The sequence below is a fragment of the Pterocles gutturalis genome, unplaced genomic scaffold, assembly GCF_000699245.1.
Source record: "Pterocles gutturalis isolate BGI_N339 unplaced genomic scaffold, ASM69924v1 scaffold43021, whole genome shotgun sequence".
Taxonomy (NCBI): Eukaryota; Metazoa; Chordata; class Aves; order Pterocliformes; family Pteroclidae; genus Pterocles; species Pterocles gutturalis.
In genome coordinates this window covers 14098-35867 of record NW_010099352.1, presented here as the reverse complement: position 1 = coordinate 35867, position 21770 = coordinate 14098, and the positions used below count along the sequence as shown (strand labels likewise).

The 21770-nt window shown below is 42.2% G+C and overlaps 1 protein-coding gene across 1 annotated transcript; it reads left to right on the top strand.

Annotated features, from left to right (window-relative positions):
• Window positions 1-1091: 1091 nt before the first annotated feature.
• Window positions 1092-9238, top strand: SLC51A (solute carrier family 51, alpha subunit; the record flags this gene model as incomplete). Its single annotated transcript, XM_010076082.1, has 7 exons — window positions 1092-1243; window positions 1360-1433; window positions 2764-2919; window positions 5977-6088; window positions 6992-7138; window positions 8517-8622; window positions 9086-9238. Coding segments are annotated over 7 exons (900 nt in total), but the record flags the coding sequence as incomplete, so codon positions are not given.
• Window positions 9239-21770: the final 12532 nt, after the last annotated feature.

The following is a 21770-nucleotide window of genomic DNA, read 5'->3' as shown; positions in this document are numbered from 1 at the left end:
ACCCAGCCCCGAGCTGCGGGTGGGGGTGTGAGGGGAAGGGTGGTCGGCGAGGAGCGCCGGGGCCTGCCGGTACCTGCCGAACAGAGCGTTGAACCAGCCCTGCCTCTGGCCTCGGGCTCCCCCGTGGTGAGAGCTGTGGTGGGGAGCTGGCCACCCGGGTGTGGGCTGCTCCGCCTGCCCCTAGTCGAGAAGTATTGGGGGTTTTGGAGGAGGTTAGGTTAAAGGGGCCGGGGCAGAGGCTCCCCTTTGCAGGCACTGCGTGGGATGCCCTTAGGCAGGCTATAGCCGCAGCAGGAGGTAGAACAGCGATGACCATGAACTTCTCATACGTTGAGCATGGCTCCACTGCAGTGCTTTCATCTGTCTCCAGAAGCACCTCTCTTGGTAGAAAATCCACCTCAGCCATCAGCCATGGGTCCATATCCAGTGCCAAGGGAGACAGAAAACCATCAGCCGTGGGTAAATGTTGATACCCATACCCAGTGTTCAGGGAGAAGTAAAAAAGAATTTGGTGAAAGCATCAAGTTTTATCTCAGGCTAGATATATCAGGGGCTTATCCTTATGTTGTTCATGTGCCCCACAAACTTCCACCAAGCCTCTAAAAAAGCTTGCATGCCTAGGGGAGTTATGCACAAGCATGCCTATGAACATACAATGACAGCAAAGAACTGAGGAAATACATTTTTGCTTGTAGTCTGCCTGGAAGAGTTCCCAGAATACGGCTTTACTGTATTTATTTGTATTATTATTATGCATTTATTTATATTCTGTTACATATTTACATTAATCTAAGGATATTTGTCCTGGAACTCCACCTTTCTAAAGGGGACTTCTGCATAATGCTTTGAGAACATGGAGGCATATTCATCCCGTATGCTGTCTGTGGATCCTGGGAAGATTTAGTCATGAACTTAAGTTTAAGACTTTGACTCATTCTGTGGAATAAATGGTCTAGCCATATAGCTAAGGATGAGTGTAAGTCTTTGGAGGAATAGGGCTAAGAAACCCCTCAGAGATGATGTCTTTACATTAAATGTTTGGAATGCTTATGAAATAAATCAGAATTTTGTTTTATTTTCTCTCTCTGCAGGCCTTGACCTACCAGGGAAATTTCTTTTTGCAATCTTGACTCTGATGACATTAATTGCCAATCTGGTGTTTACAGAGGAAGCAGTCTACATCTACAGGAAAACCCCCTCCTCCAAAAGATCAATCATAATTTGGATTAATGCTGCAGCTCCAGTAAGTTATCATGGAAAAGAGATAATGCTGAATGTTGAAAATAGGGTTTCCCTGAAAATCCACATGAACCTGCTTTATCTCTGCCCTTCGTTCAACCCTCCTCCCATTCTCTGTAGGTGATTGCTACTACTTCATGCATCGGTATGTGGATTCCTCGCTCAACAATGTTTACAGATTTCACAGCAGGAGTGTGAGTATTCTGCTTATTTCTCGACATTGACCCAAACCTTGAATTTCTTCCCTTTAAACATCTGCTTCTCTTGGTAAACACAGTCATTTTGTAAATTTAACAATTTAGTAATTTTTGATTTGAGTTGAAATCTCTTGGCACCTCTTTTCTGGGAGGTGGAAAATGCTGAAGCAGTTCCCAGCGCTACAGTCCCCTAGTGTGGGAACCTCAGTATGAAAGATCTGTGACTCGCATGCAATTGATCCCTCAGATTGACAGTAGCTTTGAAGCAGTACTCTTTCTTTCCTTTCTGTGTGTGTCATGTGGAGTGATTCTGACCTGTGACTTCTTCTCTGTGCTTTTACTAACGATGAGCCGTGGCGCTCTATTATTAATGGTGGCAAGTGAACCTCCAGTGAGTATATCAATGTAAAAATGTTCCCCCATTGTCCTGATAAAAGCACATTCTGTACAAGCATGACATCTGACATGCACAGACAAGAACAGAGAAATGTAGTCTTTACTTTCTGGAGGTGATGGCACAGCACTGGTAGGCAAAGCCAGGTGGGGGGATGCTGTGGCCTTCGGGTTTTGGAACCCACTGCAGGACAGTGTCAGACTCTCATGAATAGCCTCACCCCTTGTTGCATTGCATTTACTAAGAGAGTAGGGATCACTGTGAGCATGCAGCAATTTATTCAGGTTACCAAAAACTTCCAAGGATCCAGTCCTATGGCAGTTTAAGCCTATCTGAATCCCCCCTTCTCCCTTGCCCAAGCTGCAAGGGATGAGAATGTCCAGCTGGTGAAGGAGGGAGAGGTGGCGTTTCAGCAGTCAGTGTTTAGATCAGCTTTGGCTGCAGGAGAACCACACCCTGAATGGGCCAGCACATTCGATGATAGCTCTCTCTCTCTCTCTCTATATATATATATGTTTGAATGTAGCCATGTTTGTTGTTGTGTTTGGGGGTTTTATTTTAGAAGAGGAAGAGGACTTGTTCTAAAAAGTTTGGACCAGTCTGGACTAGATAACTAGTGGAAAAGTATGGCCCTAGTGAGTTGGGTGAGAAAAGCCTGTGCTTTAATTCTGACTCTGCCACTGGCAACCAGTGTAGCTTTGTGAAATTCTACAGCTGCTCTGTGCCTCAGTTTCTTCCTCTTTCAGTGAAGTTAGGGCAGTTCTGCTTCTCCAAGGTGATGGAAAGCGGAAGGTTTTTCACAGCTAGTGCTAGAATTTTTGTTGGTTGCAAAGCACAAGCTCTAAAAACCCTGGACAGAAGGCGGCACTGGCCTGCACAGGCATACGAGAGACACACAGACAAGTTCAAGCTGACATTTTCTTCCTCTCCTAGATTTTTTGCCATAGTTATCCATTTCCTGCTGATGATGATTAAGGAGTGCGGAGGTCAAAAGCTACTCCTCAGGCGGTTTGAGAATGGTCGCTTCAAGATCAGCACCGGTCCCTGCTGCTGCTGCTGCCTTTGCCTCCCTGGTGTGTGCATCACTAGGTGAGTTGCCCTTTAAGATTTCCCAGCTGGAAAGCGGCTGCTGGGATTCATCCAACTTGGCAAGGCAGGCTTACAGCAAAGGGCCTCCCGGCTTCCCGAAAGTCAGTCTCAAGCTGTCTCTTTTAAACAGCGCCATCACTTTGGGGCTGTACACCACCACTCATTTATTTTGGTTTTACAATGCAGAATAAGAGTCCAGAACATGAGCTCTCTCGGTTTAACCCGATGCAGTGTTCCCACTCATAGTAATGTTGAGCACTGTGGTAGGTATCTCCCCAACTAATCCCATTCTCTTTCAAGAAACCATTTCTCTAGTAAGTAGTGGTGTGTGGGAGGAGGAATTTATATTCTAGAAAACCTTATAATTGAGATTTCAGTTTCTTTTCATTCCAGAAGGGAATGAATGTCTCCAAATTGGGTATTTTTCACAAGCAGAATTGCCAAATTGAGGCTGTCTTGAAAGAAAATTTCTCTTACTTCTATGAAATTGAAATGTTTCATTCTGATTTTGACTTTAAAACTACTTCAGATTAAAATATTTTTTAGAACAAAAAATAGTTGTAATTCTTGGAAAGCTTTGATCTCAATGAAATGGTGTTGTCTCGTGAGGCAAAAGCAAATATCTTCTTCTACTAAACTTAGTATTAAAGCACCTTTGAGAAGTGGGTTGAGGACAGAGAGCTGCACGTACAAGAGCCAATATACTGTAACAGAAACTCTGCCTCCTTTGAGCACTGCCTCTGGCTAGTGTCATGCTGTCATTTACATGCCGCTCCACAGCCTGGAAGCCTCATGTGTTTCCCAGGGCTTTCCTCCTGGCACAGAGTATGAGAATGTTTCCCTCATTAAGAGCAAAAGCTCAAGGACTGAATGTGCAAGACACAGACTTTTCTGTGAGGGTCTAGACATTAGTGTCAGGGGACATTAGGGCCTTTATGGTCTGGTTAAATAGTTCTGTTAAAGCAGAATGCAGCATAGTGGTTTGTGATGCTTTTGCAAAAGTTCTTAATTTTTATTGTAGTAATTCTTCCTTAAACTGGCTCATTCGGTATTAGAATTTAAACTCTTTATTTCCATCATTTTATTTTAATGGAATAACAGTAATTATTTACATGGAGGCGGCACCAAGAAGAATAGGTAGTAAACCAACTGAAAAATACACCTCCGAAAATGGATGTGATACAATGACATAAAATCAGCAACTACTGATACGGATCTAAATGACTGCTACCAATTTTCATGGGCATTGGTAAAGGCTCGTTTCAGCAGTCAGAGCTGGAAAAGTGCCATGGGACAGAGCTGTGCTATAGATCTAATGTGTCACCAGTGTATTTGGTTTTCTTTCCATGTCTGTCACCCTCTGTATGGGTTGTGGTAGCTGGGAGCTTGGGAGAGGATCCTGTGCTCTGCCCTCCTGTTGATCAGTCCAGTGACAGCTTAGCCAGGATTATATTAGCTCATACTAACTCCTTCAGGAGCTAGATGGTGCCTACTGCTGCTGGGAGGAAGGACATCTGTCTGCTTTAAAAAAAAGGCTTTTTGCTCTGCCGAGGGCATAGGGCTCCTTCTGTGGCATCTGTAGCACTGGGAAACCCATCTGGTGTCTCTGTTCCTGACTTCTAGCCTTCTCCCATTACAGGGTACAATTTTTTTGAAATATAAGCAAGCTATACCAGAGAAAGGTCAGTCTCATATTCCTCTGTAGGTATCTTCTGGTGAAACAGGGAGCTACTCCAAGGGAGGAATTAATTCTTTAAAAAACCATATACTATCAAGTAGTCCTGGGAAAGCTAACAAGGTACAGTAGGCAGATAAGGCAAAGTAACGAGCCATACAGTGGGGAGAGATGTGGCGGAAGAGGTCTGATGGTCAAGAAAGATAGGCCTGTGTTGACAAGGGAAGCAACTTGTGGCATTGCAGTGACTGCACTGTTTGTCGTATTATCATAGAATCATAGAATGGCCTGGGTTGAAAAGGACCGTAGTGATCATCTAGTTCCAACCCCCCCGCCATATGCAGGGCCGCCAACCACTAGACCAGGCTGCTCAGAGCCACATCCAGCCTGGCCTTGAATGCCTCCAGGGATGGGAGCCCTTTAAAGCCCTTTGGGAATAATAAATCTTGGAAAAGGTTCATACACTAAGTGGCTGGCCAGTTGCAGGCCTTTCCACATGTGTTGGTGTTGTTCATAATCCTGTGGTTATTAGTTATATTAATCAAGCAATTCCTATGATTCCTGGTTCATGTCTGTATCATGCAGCACACTAAATGGCAGCCTGTTTTCTGCTGAGGCATCTCTGATGGCAGTCTCAAGGGCCAAAGCAGCTAGAGTGAAGACAACATTGACAGTATGGGAAATAATTTACAGTAATAGACTAAAACGTGAGCCAGCCATAGCAGCTACAGCTTGTCCTGTGAAGACTGAAGGAGAGTTCAGGCCAGTCAGCATTCACGCCCTCTGTTAGAAAGTTTATCTGCCCTTTTCCTGGTGGCCTTTAATGCTGGCTGGCCAGCTTACTGTGTATGGGATGTGTTCTAGACGCAGTTTATACTGACAGGAGTAAGGAAATGCTAAGCAGTCCTGGCCTTGTGCAGTTTGCCAAGTGAGAGGTAGTTCCTTTCTTCTGTTAGAGTACAGAGGAGCAAAACCAGACGCATCCACGTTACTATTTATGATGCATTGAAAAACTACCAATCCGGTCACCTAGGTCTGTATGATTCCCTTTCTTGAACTACCACAGGACTAGGAAGTGTCTGAAATAGTAAGGCAACAAGGCAAGAGCAAGTGGCATTATTGTTCAGAAACCGGTTAGGCTGCTCCTGGCTCTCCAGTTAGCTTCAGGACAGAGAAAGATATCACGGTTGGCGTGTAATTGCTGCAGAATAGGAAATGTACTATTTCTGCTGTTCTTTTCCAGATTTTAGCCACATTCTACAGGAGTGGAAAAATTTTTGTGGTTGACAGTATCCAAAAAATGTTATTAAGCTTGGTAATAAGATTTTGGCATGTGTGACTTTTTTTTTTTTTTTTTTTTTTTTTTTTTTTTTTTTTGCCAGGCGAACTCTCTTTTGGCTGAAGCTGGGCACCTTTCAGTTTGCTTTCCTTCGACCTGTGCTCATGTTTTTATCAGTAGTGCTTTGGACTAATGGCAATTACACCCCTTACAATGTAAGTAAATATTTTAAGCAGGGATGGTCCACAAAATCCATAGGTTTTAGGGCTGATGTTAGTATCTTAGCCTACAACTAAACTGTGAAATCTGGGACCACTTCCAAGTGAGTCCTTACTGTAGTCTTTTGAGACCCTGAAGCATGTAATTTCTGCCTTCCTCCACACTCTCCATTTACTGGCTTCTCTTGGAAAGAAACTGGGCATCAGAGTGGGTTGGGCATTAGGGTGGGTTAGGCATCAGATTATGCTCCAGTATGTTTCCCAACCCATATGGTTAAAATAGGACGACTACAAGTTGCCCTGTGGGATGTACCTGCCCTGTGTTTTGTAAAGTACAGCCTTAAGAAACAAATGAATGTACAGGCATGTAAACAGGAAGCCTAATTCTATGTTTTTCTGCAGATCATTGTGATTTTTATATCTGTGCAAAGTAGAAAGGATAGTACTGTACTTCTGCTTTGTACCATGTAAGCTGCAAGATGATGGAGAAGTCTGCATCTGCTAATAATTTTGCTCCTCTTAGATAACTCAGATAAAAAGTAATATATTTTTTTGTTGTTTCATGGTATAAAATAAATAACTTCTCTGAGATGTCATGCTGGTTGTGCTCTCACAAGCTGCTGAGCATTCCCAGGTGCTGCTGGGGTCAGGTTGAGGGGTTGTGTCACTTGTTACCTTCCCAGGCTGAACAGATTTACATGTCCGTGCCTGCCCAGTGAGAGCACGGTGCTAACACTCCCGTTGGTGCTGTGCAGTTTCCCCATGCAAACCCTAGCAACTGTTGCTGCCATCAGCTTTCATGGAGATAACATCTGCATCTTCCACTTCACAGCTTCTTCCTAGAAATAGTAAAATGCACTGTAAAGTTTTATAGGTACACTAGTTTGATTTGTTTCTCAGTTATCTCCCAGAGGAGCTGCAATATGGATTAGCTGCTTCGTTGGTGTCCTCACCCTTATTGCTCTGTGGCCAGTTGCAATAATGTTTCAACAAGTTAGGACTCTCCTTATCTCTAAGAAGATCATCCCAAAGTTTGCTCTTTATCAGGTGAGAAATTTAATATTTCTGATAATTTCTCTTAACTGCTGATATAACACTGTCTCCTAGGTCCTTTGTTGAAAAGTTATAGAATTTTTTTTCCTATTAAGTGCACTGTGCAAAGGCATGTTTTTACCTGATTAAAGCTGCATCCCTTTGAAGCACTCTCCTCGGCTGCTGTTCCGTTTTGGCTTGAGCCAGTTTACCTCTAGTCTCTCAGGAGTGCTAGAGATGTGAGAGCCACGTAAAATCCATTAATCTTTAGGCAACTGAAATCAAAACAGCACCTTCTCTGGGGCTTGAAGGAAGCCTTGTAGAGGCAGTATCCTGAAACTGTGTTAAAATGCTGGTGTGTACTTTTTAAAGAGAGGGTGTGAAGCATTGTGTGGGTGACTGTTGTTTGAACTGTTCCAGCATGTCACAATGTTCAGTTTTGACAATATTTTTCTTGGCCATTCTGCACTTCGGAGTTAGATAATAATGAAAATACTGTCTGGGAATAATTAAATAGTAAGGAACAGAACCAGACAGGTTAGACTGAAAAAGCCCAGGGACAGGGCCACCCTCTCCCACATCACCCTGAAGAGAGTACAGCAGAATAATTGGATATGTGTCTTTCTTGAACAGGACAGGTAGTAAGGCTGGTGCACTAAGGTCTCTGTTGAGTAAATTATTAAATGCTTATAAATCCAATAAACAGGATAATCACACCTGCAAAGCTGTATTAGGGTGGATCTAGGTTTAAGATGGCAAACTCTGTTAATGCAAAGGTTTATACTCGGGCAGTTACACCAGCAGCTAGAGCAACACTTTGATATCTCCAAGGCAGCGAAGGCCTAGCTCAGCAAATAGCAAGTAATATCATGCATAAGTGATTGTTGCTGAACCCAGGCTGCAAAGAGTCTTTCATCCCTTCTGGCAAAGAAGCCAGTTCCATATAACTTGAGGAGCTCCACATCTCCCTGCTGTGGCAAAAAGAGGCGACAACAGAAAAAACATTGAGTCCTTCCTCCACAAAGGGAGAGCATAAACTCAGAGATCAGATTAACAGGAAGTTGTTAAAATATTGTTACCTATTATTCAGAGCTCAATATTGTTTAAAATCCCAGCTGGGAGGTCTGTATGTATTCCACCTCCCAAATCAAGGGCTGAGAAGAAACAATTTTCAAAAAGAGGTTTAATTTAATACTCACATTCTGAGCAATACCATCCTGACCTAAAGATGAATTCTGCAGAATGGCAGGCAGCCTGCTGGTAGATGGGAGAAGAGGGAGGGCAAGAAAGGAGGAACGAGGCAAAAGAGGGTCTGTTACGAAAGCAGAATTGTTGTGTCAACTGTAAACCTTTTACTGGTAGCTAAGGCATCTCTTTTCTTTCTCTGTTGCAGTTTGTCCTTATTCTGAACCACTTGCAGACAGCTATTATCAACATCTTGGCCATGCAAAAAGTCATTCCCTGTGCTCCACCACTCTCCTCTTCAGCAAGAGGAGCATGTAAGTTCCTTTGGGAAGGATGCTGTTCATTTACTTACCAAAAAAAAAATGTTGTCAACTTCAGTATCAAAATATTAGTTTCCTGGGATCATGCAGCTTTTTGAGAAGCTCAGCTTTTACTTAAAAAATAATAACAATTGTTTTATAGCTGTCATAGTCACAGAGAAAAACTCGATAATGAGAAGAGCTGGAATCAGAAATGAGAGGACAAGAAATCAACATGCATAATTACTGTTAAATCTCTTGCATTTTGAATGTATAACTTATTGCATGCTTACTGACAGGCAATACTGTAATTCTGTAAGTGATTTTATTGCTGAGTGTGAGAGACTATTATGGGGACAGGATGGTAAAATTTGTTTCTTTTGCACAGATTAAAATTAATAGGCCAGGTATACACTTTGTGTCTGACAGTCATTTTCCCCTTTTGGGGGCTTTTCTTTGCCTCTCTTTTTCTTGGTAGATATTAGCCAGCAGCTCCTCATCATGGAAATGTTTCTGATAACCCTTATCTCAAGGGTGGTCTATCGGAGAAGATACGATGACCTAGAGCCTCTGGAGCATACAGCTGAAGAAGCTGGGGACAACATGCAGACTCCTAAGATTATCCCGAATGGTACTATTAGTGAAGATGGATTACCAAGGGGTTAGAAGCCCTCTGTTCTCTTGTTCTGCAGGAGCTGGAAGCTCAGCTTCAGGAGCTTGTATATTCTTGCACCACAAATAGCGACTGTCCATGTCGGAACAACTTCTGACATAAATGCTTGTGAGCTGTAGTACTGGAAGGACCACTAATGGAAAGATAACCCCACGTATTCTCCAGTGATATATACGTGGTGTGAGTGTTTTCCTACCATGTAATTTAGCAAGATTTCATACCATGTACTTTTATGCTGGTATTGAGCACTTGACAGTAGCCAAACTGCCTCAGAATATGATTTTAGTTTATTTTTGTTTTTAGCTATTAGAATGGCTATGATTTAATCTGGAGTAATTCTTGTTCATCTCTCTTGTCTTTTTTTAATGTTGTTTCACCCTGGACTGCTGTCACGTGTCCAACACAGCATTTTCCTGTCCTTCCTCCATTAAAATTTATCAGCTCTCACTCTATGTCAGTAGATCACCGTAGGTGATTGTGATCATTAAATACATTTGCTTATTTTGTTCTGAAATCCCCAGACCTGTCTGGGCTCTCCACCTACAGAAACGATGACTGCTTCAGGGCAAGACTTTTTACATTCCTTGGAAATTCACCTTCTAACTTGGTAAATACAGAGTTGCCATTTGTACATGTGTCACTGGCAGATGTTCTTCCTAGGAAGACCTTAATATCTTTTACCTATATTTTGTCAAATAATAACTTATCATCAGAGCAAAGCTGGGCAGGTAGTAGGGCTTTATTTTTGATTTACAATGAATTAAATACTTTGTCTGGGAGATGGTGGAAAATGAAATATTCTGAAAACAGCTAGTGAGCCATCTGGAAGTAGAAAAGGAGGCTGAATTAAACAAAATGTTTTCTTCTTTCTGATTGTGGTCAGAAATAATAATTTCTTTAACAATAGAAGGATTCCATTATAGTAGACAAATTGAGTTACTTTTGTTTTCAAATGGTTTAAACAATTTTTGTATTTTTTTTTTTCTAAGCAGGCAGTCTGGGAAATTAATACAGATTCTTGAACTAATTAATGTGAGAGAATCTGCACTTTTCCCTTGAAAAATAATTTAGGCAAAAATTTTCACTCTGCATTAGAGTGTGTAAGTAGAATTAACTGGGATCAGTTAATATATTCTTAACATGGGAAATCATAATGTGTTTTCACATGATTGCTATTAGCATATTCCTAATGTTGCTTTTTATCAGCATAGTCTAGGCCACAGGTACATTTGTAGACTAGTAGAGCACTACATTTGTAGAGCCATACTTAAATTCATAATGGCATTGGGAATGGTTGGCTGTGAGTTCAAGCAGCTTCAAAATTGGAAAGTAAAATATTTTGAGTTGGTAAAGTATCTGTGTGAATTGTTGTGGAAAAGACTAATTACTAGAGCAAATGAGGTGAAAAAGCATTACTGGTAAGTTTTCTGTAGCAGTTTTGTGAGGGGCGTGCCTTGGGGAGTGGGATCTGGGGCATGGAAGAGCAGAGCTGTGCGCCGTAGCATGGACAGTGTGCTCGAAAACGGAGTGTTTGGAGAAGTGGTGGTCTCTGTAGGTCCAGTGAAGGCAGCTGCCACGGCACAGCAAGAGTCTTCACCCATCGCTGGTTATCTGTTGTGTCTCTGAGATGCCTGTTGAATAGATCTTGTAAACATCAGTGTGGGCCTGATTTAGGCACAGGTATCACTAGCTGTTGTGCCTTTGGGTAGATATTTAATATTTGTGGTGATCTTCATCTGACATATTTCAGTTATAAGATGTACCATAGTGATTGTCCACTGGACTTCATATTTGTCAGTGAAGATGTTTCATTTTACTATGTACAGGCATGGAGGTCTCATTCTGAAAATCACTTACAACCCTTTTCAGAGCAAAACTGGACATGCTTTATCTTAAATAGGTGCCTAAGAGCTCTCCTGAGTTACAGCTTATGTGAATGCAGCAGAATGTATGGACCTTATTGTTACAATTTTTTTTTTGAGCTTTTTAAATTAAGAATTTCTTCCCCAGCTCTGGCTCAGACCAACAGCTGTAGCCTGCCTCGTCTAGGTGCAGAGTATAGGTAGGTGTCCAGGAGCTGGCAGACAGGGGCAGCAGGTGACCTGCATTGTAGTGCAGTCATTCAGGTGCTCTTGGAATTAAAACATTGCAAATCACAACCTCCAGGTTGGACCTCAGGCAGTCTGAGTATGGAAAAACAAAACAGAAAGCCGGAAATTCCTCCAGTCTCAGTTCTGATAAGGATCCTTTTCAGGTCAGTGAAAAAAAAAATAAATTGGTTTTCAATTATGTGTTTGTGATTAAAATATTTTAAAACATTTAATGAAAACTAGAAGATAAATTTCAGAGCTCATTTTATACAGCTGCTATAATGAGTGGTAAGGTGAGTGCATAACCTTAATGCTATGTTTGCTTGGGATTATTGTGTGAGGAAAGGTAAAGGTAATTTTATTGGTGTCTTTTGTCATGATAACAGGCACCAACACCATTAAACAGAAAGATAAGCATACACAGAGATGTGTGATGAAAGGTTAAGAGAGTTTAGGCATGTGGAAGTGATTAATGAGAACACAGAAGAAAAGAGGAGTGATATGGTTTGGGTGTCTATGTGCTAAAGATGCAGGTGTGAAGGTGAACACTGACCATGAAGCCTCCTGGAGCAGGGTCTGCAGCGTGAACAGCACACGCGTGACAGGCGAGAACGAACACCAGCACCTTGTAATGTTGCAGGAATGGGTTGGCAAACAAAAGCTGCTCAGTGCTTTTCTTTTCTATTTGTCATTCAAGCTATTATTTTTAAAACAACACTAACTGAGTACCTCCTGTTCCAGAAGACCATAGGCTCTTGGCTGCAATGTGGGCAGCACTGGAACCTTGAAGGGTCGCCCCAGCAGACCTCACAGCTGTCATTCCCTAGGTGGGGCTAGCTAAAGGGGGCAGTGAAGTGTGTATTTAGGTGTATGACTTTGTGTTTCGTTTGTGTCAGTACCAAAGGCCTCATGACTTAATACCCAAAGGATTTGCTTCAGGTGTTAAGAGCGTGCTCTGCTGATTGTAGACCTCTCTGTCCCTATATCTCCCCTTCAATTGTCCTGTCCGTTCCTGCACCCCCATACTTGCCCAGCCTTGTTCTCCCTGCTCAGGAGAAAAAAATCCTGGAGTGCTCCTCAGGGAGGAGCTGCGAGGGTATAGGCTCATTCCTTACAGATCGAGGGCAGCCAGAGGGTGGAGCCTCCTTTCTGTGCAGCGTCTATTTCCAAAGAAAGGCCAAGGAAAAAAAAAAAAAGGGCAGTACAAGAGCTGAATTGTGATCCCATACTTCCCAGAGCTGGAGTAAGGGAGGAAGGTAGCTAGCACAGTAAGGACACAAACAGTGGTGAATTGAACGGGAAGAGGTAGATTTAACATAAACAGTGGAGGAGCCCAGAAGACTTATGGATAACAGAGAGGCAGATAGTCGACATTTGCTACGCAGCTAATGGTGCAAATGGTAGAATAAGTCTGTTGCAAGGTCTCCACTTATTCAATACCTTGCCACTTGGCTTCCTCACCCTTTTAAACAGGGACTGACTGCTGCTGACAGTTTGAAGGCTAATGCTTTTACTGACAGCCATTCATGCGTTCCTTCAGGACAGTTCATGAATCTGGGTGCACCTCCCTAGTTCCCAGGTAAAATAGATCAGTAATTTTAAGACACAATTTGTGGGGGAATGGAGCTAGATAACACACTTAATTTCTTACTGCTGTAGATCCCTTTAAAAGTGTTAACTAGATAATTCTAACAGTTGCCTGAACTTGGTGAGCATGATCATCTTTGTTTTAGTAAAACAGAACTGAGGTAGAGAAATCTAGAAACTTGCCCAAAGCCACACAGGGGAATTTTGTATCAGCCACAATCAGGCTGCAGAAGTTACCAAGTCTCAGCTCCCTGCTCTGAAAAATACTGCCTCTTAAACGTGGTAAGATCACAAATTAAGGTAGGAGTGTCCGAGTTAAGTAATGGTTAGGTGAGTTAGATCATGGTTAAGTAATGTGTCCACCAGAATGATAAAAGGAGTTGCTCTCAGCTTTCGTAACTTCATTCGTGTAAGAGATACAGGTCAACTCTTTATAAGTTGTGGAAGTGGTGTGAAGAACAGATTTGCATTTTGTTAGCTTGTAAGAGAAGGTAGGCAGAATATCTTAGGCTGTTTTTCTCTGCTAAGTCACACCTTAGAATAACTCCCCACAGATCATTGTGCAGCCTCATTAATAGATGTCCACAAACTCTTCATTCATTACGTCTCAAAATCACAGTTCCTATTAAAATGTGTCTATATAAAGACAATCCCAACAGCACATTTTAGAACTCAGAACTCTATTTTTGCAGAAAAATCTGGTTTTGCCATTTCTCAATTCTTGTTACCCTTTCTTTACATTAAAAAAAAAGAAAAACCTCGTTACACCTGCACTGATGCCACTTAGTGCCAAATAATCAAGTAGATGGTGTGCCAGTGTAGTACTTGAAGGCTCAGGTGCTTTGTGACATACCTAAGGCAGCCTGAAGTCTTTGAAAAGTCTTTATTGTTCTTCAAAAAAAGAAAAGCCCACTGCAGAAAGTGGATTGAAAAACAGGAACAAGATTTTATTGAATGATTTTTACATTTTTTGGGGGGAGAAATCAGACTTAGATTTTGGCAATGTATTGGACATTCTTGGTCAGTTCTAGGGAGAGAGAAGAATTGTCCAAAGTCCATTTCCCTTGCATTTGTGGATGTCTCTTCACAACTAAAAACAGGCCACCTTCTTTGAGACCTGAATACCTGGCATCCATTATGCAGATGAGGTCACAGCATATGTAGAAAACTAATGGTAGGATAAAATTACTTTTGTTTCCTTTAATGCAATTTTGCAGCTGAAAAATGTCAGTTTCCCCTTTAGAGATTTAGGCATGGGATCACAGATTCTTGCTGGGATCTAAGGCATAGTTTTGATACAGGCTGAAATCGGTTCAGCCATCTAAGAGAACTGCTGAGCTATGAGAAGGTGCTGCAAGACATTCTGCAGAGCAGAGCCATGAGAAGAAAGGTAAGATTGCTGGCAAAGGGGAGAGTGTTGACACAGGGATAATTAGCAGCTCAAGGGTTCTTGATGAGAAAAAACAACATGAAAAACATACGAAATCCTACAGAAGCAAAACCAAGTAGCCGGAGAATGGCGGTTTAGCAATGTCAATGATCAGCCTGTTCGAAGCAGCAGCAAAGCCAACCCTTCCTCTCTTGACTGAAGGCTATCCAGCCAATGGTGACTCCCTGGGTGCTCTGTCAGGGGTGATGAGCACTTGAGCTGTTTAGCTCTACCTACACACTGTGCATATTGACCAATAAATCATAAGTTTTACTCTTTTAAGCTGTGAAATCGTTTTTGCAGAAGCTTGGTATATAGCAAAAGACATCCAAATGAGCTGACCCAGAGGGCAAAGGTTACAAAACAAGAACTATTCAGTATGAGCAGCACCACCCATTTGAGAATCACTGCCTTAAGGACCAAAAGAGGAGTTAGAAATAGCATGAAAATGACTTCTGAATTTGTATTCATCCTTTATTGCAAATTATGGAAAAAGGTGCATTTCTGTGTCTCCTTGTAGCCTTGCCATACCCAGACAGCAAAGGGTGTGAGCTAATTGTTAAATTCAGTTCAACAAGTTCCTCATTAAGGAGAAATTACCTGAGTTTGAAATCGGCTAATTTTCCAATCAGGGTGAGTGTTTGCACTTGTGATTTGGAAATAATTAACACATGGTATAACATAAAAACCTATGTAAAGGCTAATGGTAGAAGGACTAATTTCCTTGGTGTGAAAATGGTGTGCTCAGTTTCTGCAGAGCTCTATTACTGTCCTTTCAGTGTCAGTGTCTGAATTTATTGATCCTCTGCAGAGCTGTACTTTTTAATATTAATTTTGAGAAACTGAACCATTATTTTCCAGGACTATGAGTAATTCTTTTATTTTGAAACGTTCTGTATTTATTTATTTTTCTTCTTGTCAATACAGACTTTCCCAGAATTACTCACTTCTATTATCTGTAAAAGGAGATAATAAAGTGTCATTTTAGACTCGGGCTTTAGCCTGAGTTCTGCAAACTTTAAAATGCACATTCCCAGGACAGCCATGTTCTGATCCTTAAGGGCATTCCTAGGAATGTGAATGCCCTGTATTATTTAGTAAGAAAAGATGTCCAGGTCGGACAATTAATTAGGAAAGCAGATGTGTACATGGGAGAAATAAAAGCAGTTGTAAAACACTAACTAATTTTCTACCTTAAAGTTTCAGCTATTGATATAACCCTGATCATCACCACTTCTATGTATTATCAGATAACATTGGCTGGTTTAAAACAGATATATTTCTGGTAAATTGTGCTACCCTTATAGCTTAGAGCACATAAAACCCAGTGCACTAATGAACTCTTGCCATGAAGTGTGCAAGGGAGAGGAGCCATTTAATCTCCAGTAGCTGAGTCAGCTCCACCCATGGGTGTCCTTAGTCCCGCTGCTGTGACTATGCTGCAGTTTATTGACAAGAAGGGTGTGACTTGACAGCTACAAACAAGGAGAAGAGCCCATTCCACGTGAGCAGGCAGCGTGCAGCAGAGCACGGTTATATTACCCAGACCAATGTCTATAAGCAATCCAGTTTTGGCCACAGGCACAGAGACACAGAGCGTGGAACGTGAGCTCTGCTTGCCCACCATTAGCATGTGGGGCTTCTCATTGTATTTTGTCATCGCAGTCCCTTTAAACCCCTAAGGCCTCCAAGCAGAGCCTCCTACAAAAAAAGCGAGCCAGCAAGGGTAGGATAGCTTTAAATGGCATCTGATCTACCAAGGCTTCATCAGCACCATCCTTCAGGCAGAAAGGCTGCTCCGTGTAGCCCAACAAAGGAAGTGTGGCTCTTTCTGCACAGCCCTGTCTTCTCGCATGTCCATGGATATCTACGGCAACTGTTTGCACTGAGACAGGAATTGTGTTTCAGGTACATACAACTCAGCACTTGGGAATTCTCTTACGGGATTAATCTCTCTGATTTAGGTAACCTGTTTTGAACACTGCCAGTATCTTCATTGTTTGGGGCTTTCTCTTCTCAATACATTTTTGGATTAACATAAACAAATCTTGCATTACTTCCTTCACAGAAGCAGCATTTGTGATTTGTGTGTGTACATGCCCAAAAGGAGCATTCAGGCTGCCAGAAATGCTACACACAGGTGGTAGGGATTTGCATTTTCATGCAAGCTGGCAACCACTCCCTTTCTCAGTCAGTTTTGATTTTCGTAGCTTGTTGCTTATGAATTACTGTTGCTTCTGAAATTCTGGGCTGTGGTTCTCAGCCATTTTTCTGTTGCTCTATTTCTGTTTACCTGCCTACTTTTGTTCATGATATCGACTGCTGCTGCTTCAGTGCTTCAGGAGAAATTGTTCACATCTGAATTGGTTGCTTTGGTTATAGGCAATATTTCCTGTGTCAAATCCCAGGAGCTGTGAGAGCATCTTTTTTTCTCTCTTACATGGGCCATCCCCCCCTTGCTGCTCATAAATAGTGTGAACAAGAGAAGACAAGCAAGTGAGCCTGGGGGGCTAGTATATTAAAATTCATGGGTTTGATTGGAGATGATTGTTTATTTTTCTGAAGCTATTTATTTCCCCTATGTGCCTTACCTTTTACTTCCAACAAGGATCAAATTTCAAGCTCTGGTGAAGTAACCCTTATTTCACAAGAAATATATTGGCCATTTCACTCCAGTTCCTACCGAGTAGCTGTTGTGTTACAAAAGGCACACCTGGCAACACAGGGATATTTTTTTCTGCGGTGCCAGCTGCCGTGGGAGTTACTAAGGAACCTACACTGCATGACCAAGGAAGATCAAAGCCATCAGGTCATCTGCCAGAACGAGTCCTGCCTGTTGTCTGCCTGTGGATAGCATTAAGGAGATAAAGCTCATCCAGCTGTTTCCTTCTTTCTCTCTTGTCCTTTTGGTTATGTGCTGCTTTCTACTGGGCAACCTCTTCCTTCTTGCTCCCTCCTCCCTTTGAAATTATCTTCTGGGAGGCCTAAAGATCGCAGACTCCCACCCAGCAGACTGCCTGGGGAGAACAGCCCCCACCACCAAAGCGAGAGATGTCTGACAAAGTCCCCTGGTGAGATGCTACTTTGTTTGGCTGCCTGCTGCAGACCCAAGGCAGGTCTGAGCCCTCAAGTAAGTGGCTGTGAGGTTACGATAGGCTTTGCTGTCACTAGAATTATGTGTCAGAAAATCAGCCAGCTCCTGAAAGCTAGTATTAGTCTCTTAACAATAGTAATGACTTAAATGTTAGTTGTTCTCTTACCAGCAAATGGTGCATGTCAAATATAAATTACTTTGCTACTCAAAAGTACTAACAAAAAACATTAAAAAATTATTAACTCTTGGTGATTCTCCCAATGTGTGCACACATATGTACAAATCCCTCCTGTAATTTCTCTATTTTTAACTTACACAGATTTAACTGAGTGACATGCAAAACTGGTACCAAAGCTATATGAAGTAACGCATATGTATGTAAACCAGACTGAGATACCAAATTAAGGTTTTCAGGAGTTATTTATTTTCAATCCAATGTAAAAAAGATTTGACTATAATTTTTACACCAATATTTCCAAATCACCATTGGGGCTATTTTTGTTGTAAATTGACCTGTTGTTAAGCATTGGCCCAGTAGACAGGATCCCTGTGAAGGGAAGAGGCAGGTGCATGCTTTGTTCACATCCTCCAACTCGTGAGCACCCAACGCAGCTCATCACGTTACCAGGCAGCAACCAGCAGCAGCCAGGTGGCATGAGGAACCAGCTTTCAGGTTAGCCTTGCTTCTGTCGCATGGTGCCCGTAGCTACAGCTTCTTCAGTAAAAATGTGTTTGTGAATCCCTTGCAAAGGAATGAATTACATTTGTGCTTGTAATGATTGTAATGGGATTTTGAATTGCTTTTGTAACATTAAAGAGGAGATAATGCTAGTATCACATCAGCACCCCCCGTCAACATTTTTAGCCTGTCTCTCCCTCAAGGAAAAGAATGCTGATAAATGGAGAGAGATTAAAAGGATTTAATCTGGATTTATCATTCTTAATTTTCTAGTCTTAAACCCACCCTTTGAATGCGTCTTTTTGATGAAGCAATCTGAATCCTTTATTAGTTTAATAGGATTTGGCTAATATTACTGACCTTATCCCGTCCTCAAGCTGGATTTCCACCAATAGTCTAAACAGATTTTCCTGATACTAATGCAAATCCTGTCTGTAAACAGTTATAGCTCTCTGAGACAAGACTTGCCACCAGTGCTTTCCCTCCATGTGAGTAAGCAATCTCTGATGAAATAATCTCCAAAGGAGAGATGAGAAAAGCATCACTAAGTGCCAGCTGGCCGTTTGGTTTTTTTTTAAAATCATGTGATCCAAATGTTCTTATCTTCTGTCTGTATTCTTCTGCCACCCAATGCTAAGTGAAGAACCCCTGCAATTGTGTCACGATAAAAAATTTTCAAGGAGAGACAGTTAGTAAATTCACTCTACCATCTTCCCCCTCCACCCCCATCTGCATTCCTGTATTCCTGGGAAGCTACAGGCTGACTGCCTGGCAATGTGCAGCAGCTGTCCCTATCCCTGAGCCATCTGCAGGGTTTTCTCTCTTTTCCAGCTATTGGTAATATTTGAAAATGGCAAGGACGTGCAATGTGGTATTCCCCTGCCTCTTGCATCTCTTTCTGTTTGTCTTGTATTCCAGGTAGAAGAACACCTTGGTTTGTATTCTACATTGTCCTGTCTTTCAAATATTTTTTAACAGAGAACTGACACCCATTTTGCTTTTCTAGGACACATCAAAGGACCTGTTATGACAGATGTGAATTTTTTAAATTGTAAAATATTTCTCATGAAAAAGAGGTTAAGCACTCCCCATGAGGCTCACAATGAGCAAAATGTCTCACTCCTTTTTCCTGTTGTGTAATATCTGCATTGTGCATGTCCCCAAGCAAAGCCTGTTTGGTCTAGTCTTTGGTGGTTTTATATGTCAGTAAGAGCTAAATCAAGTTAACTTGATTGGTTTTTTTTCAGCTAAGATGTTTAGGTTTTCAACTTGCATGGGCAGTAGTGGCTAACAGAACAAGGGAAGGGGAGCTATGAGCTGTCAGTGAAGGAGGGGCAAGTCACCAAGAATAATGGCAGTAATTCCCCAGCAGCCTCAGCCTCAGAGGTTCCAGTACACCACCACTGGGATAGCAAAAGCAGCTGAAGTTCATATTTGTGCCACAATGGGAAATATAGTTCACACCCATTTAATTTATTTTTATTCTATGGTCTCTCCAGGGGCTTCAGTGCTGTGCCTTGAGAATGAATATCATTCTGCTCATGAAGTCAAAATTGTATTTGAGATAATTCCCCACTCTGGCTAGAAAGGAATTTTTAGAAAAGGAATATGACAAAATCATTTTGTGTCACCCTCCCTCCTTCCTCTCCTGTTTCCACATTTCTTCCTGGGTGAGGGATTGAATGTAGCACCCACAGGACAAGGCAGTTATTTCAGAGGTTACAGAATGACAGTAACTGTTGAGCGCTCAGTGACTCCACCTAAGTAGCATCTAAAGGCTGAACCCTCTCCCTCTTGCCATCTCCGATAACCAGATCACCAGCAACTGCAGTGATACCAGATACCAGCAGCCTGAAGCATCCAGTGTAACATCTGGGACATAAAGATGTTCTGAAAAACAGAAACACGAGGAATTCCTGTGAATCGTGATTTACCTATAGGCAGTCCTCAGTCAAGCCTATTCCAGTCACTAGATGGCACACTTAAACAACTCAGTGCGCTTTCTTACCTGGCTCTACAGGTGCTGGGGTGTAGCTTTTCCCACGGGAGACAAGGGGTTCTTTGATGCACAGTCTCGTTCCGTGTATATTGTATTTTTATTGCATTTTCCTGCCTTCATTGGTAAGCTTACAGTGTATTACTAGCATGCAAAGTGCAATTTCTTTGCCTTCAGTTATAGTTAAATTAGTCTTGCCATCTTTAATTTTGGAGGACAGCTCGTTTCGGCTGCAAAAAGTGATAAGAACCTGACTTCTCAGGGGTCATGCAGCTGCAAGGTTAGGAGGATCTGTGATTTATCTGGGGGAAAATAATGCATAGTGCAGCCTCTCCTGGATACTGCTTTGAAATAACAACATTTACAGAATATTTGTATCCCTTCCATCCTTTTACTTAACACTCGCCAAAATATTTAGTAGGAGTTACTGTTGTTATCACTGCTACCAACAGCATAAGCTGTAAGAATCAAAACGGGTTTACCTTCTAACCATCCCTGTAGAGGAAAAATGTAAATTAAACCAGGGATGGGGGGCTGATTCAGTTGTTCTTGCTCAGATCCTACTGTATTAGTGCTGCCAGGTGGGCACTACTTCTCCTTCACCGCACATACACCTTTGTGTCGCAAAAATCACAAATGCAGCGAGGTTACTCCTATTGCACCTTTGGCTCTAACTTTCATCCTTGCCAATGCAAGATGGTTTATTGGACTTGAACCTATATACACATATAGCTCTTGATCCCTGCCCTCCAAGTGGAGGCACTGTTGCAGGAACCTTGAGCTGCTTCTCCAGCTTGTGTTGAAGTCCAGCCCCGCCTGACACAAAGCAAGTAACAGCTCGGGGATGCATCTTTACAGCTTGCCACACTGGACGTGTCTACAGTAGTGTTTTAAGTTGGATTAGCATTTGTGAAGCAGATCTCCTAATTGTGTTTGTAATGATGCCTTGGGCTGCCCAGGGGGCTGATGTCTGAGCACTCCAGAGGGATGTCTTTGGTGGAAGCTCAAGGGCAGATGTTCTCCAGGAGTGCACCTAGCTCTCCTCAGCTGCCAGCAGGCTTTCAGCCTGTGGGACCAGCCTAGAGCTCAGTGAAATGTGACTAACAGAGATCTTTAGTCTTCAAAAAAAACCATTGCACCCTGTGGCACCTCACTACCTGCCAAATGTATGTGGAGATACTGTTCCTGATGCTTAATGTGAAATGTCCCCCAGTCTTTGGGAGCAGTCCTTGAATTTGTCCCTCACTGATCTCTATACTGTATGTTGTTTCTTTCAAATTAAAGCTTTTAGAGAATTTTGCTATCAATTAGTGAGAACATGCCTATTGTGTGCTATTTTTCTTCCCTCCTTTCTCCTTGCCCCTGTATGAAGTACCAGTCATTACTGTCCCAGGGATTTGTTCTTCTACAATGTTGATGGACATGGTACCAGACACAGGAAAAATGCTTTTTCATCCAGAGAAGTAACATAACCCACTGCCCTACCCCATAGTCTGTGGTGCCTAGGGATTGGAGGACTTTAAAGGCATGCTGCAATTTGCCATGTAGGAGGATTCAGTCATACAAGGTAGCTGTTTTCAGCCTTGCTGTTTTTACCTTATGATTCTGGTTTGGA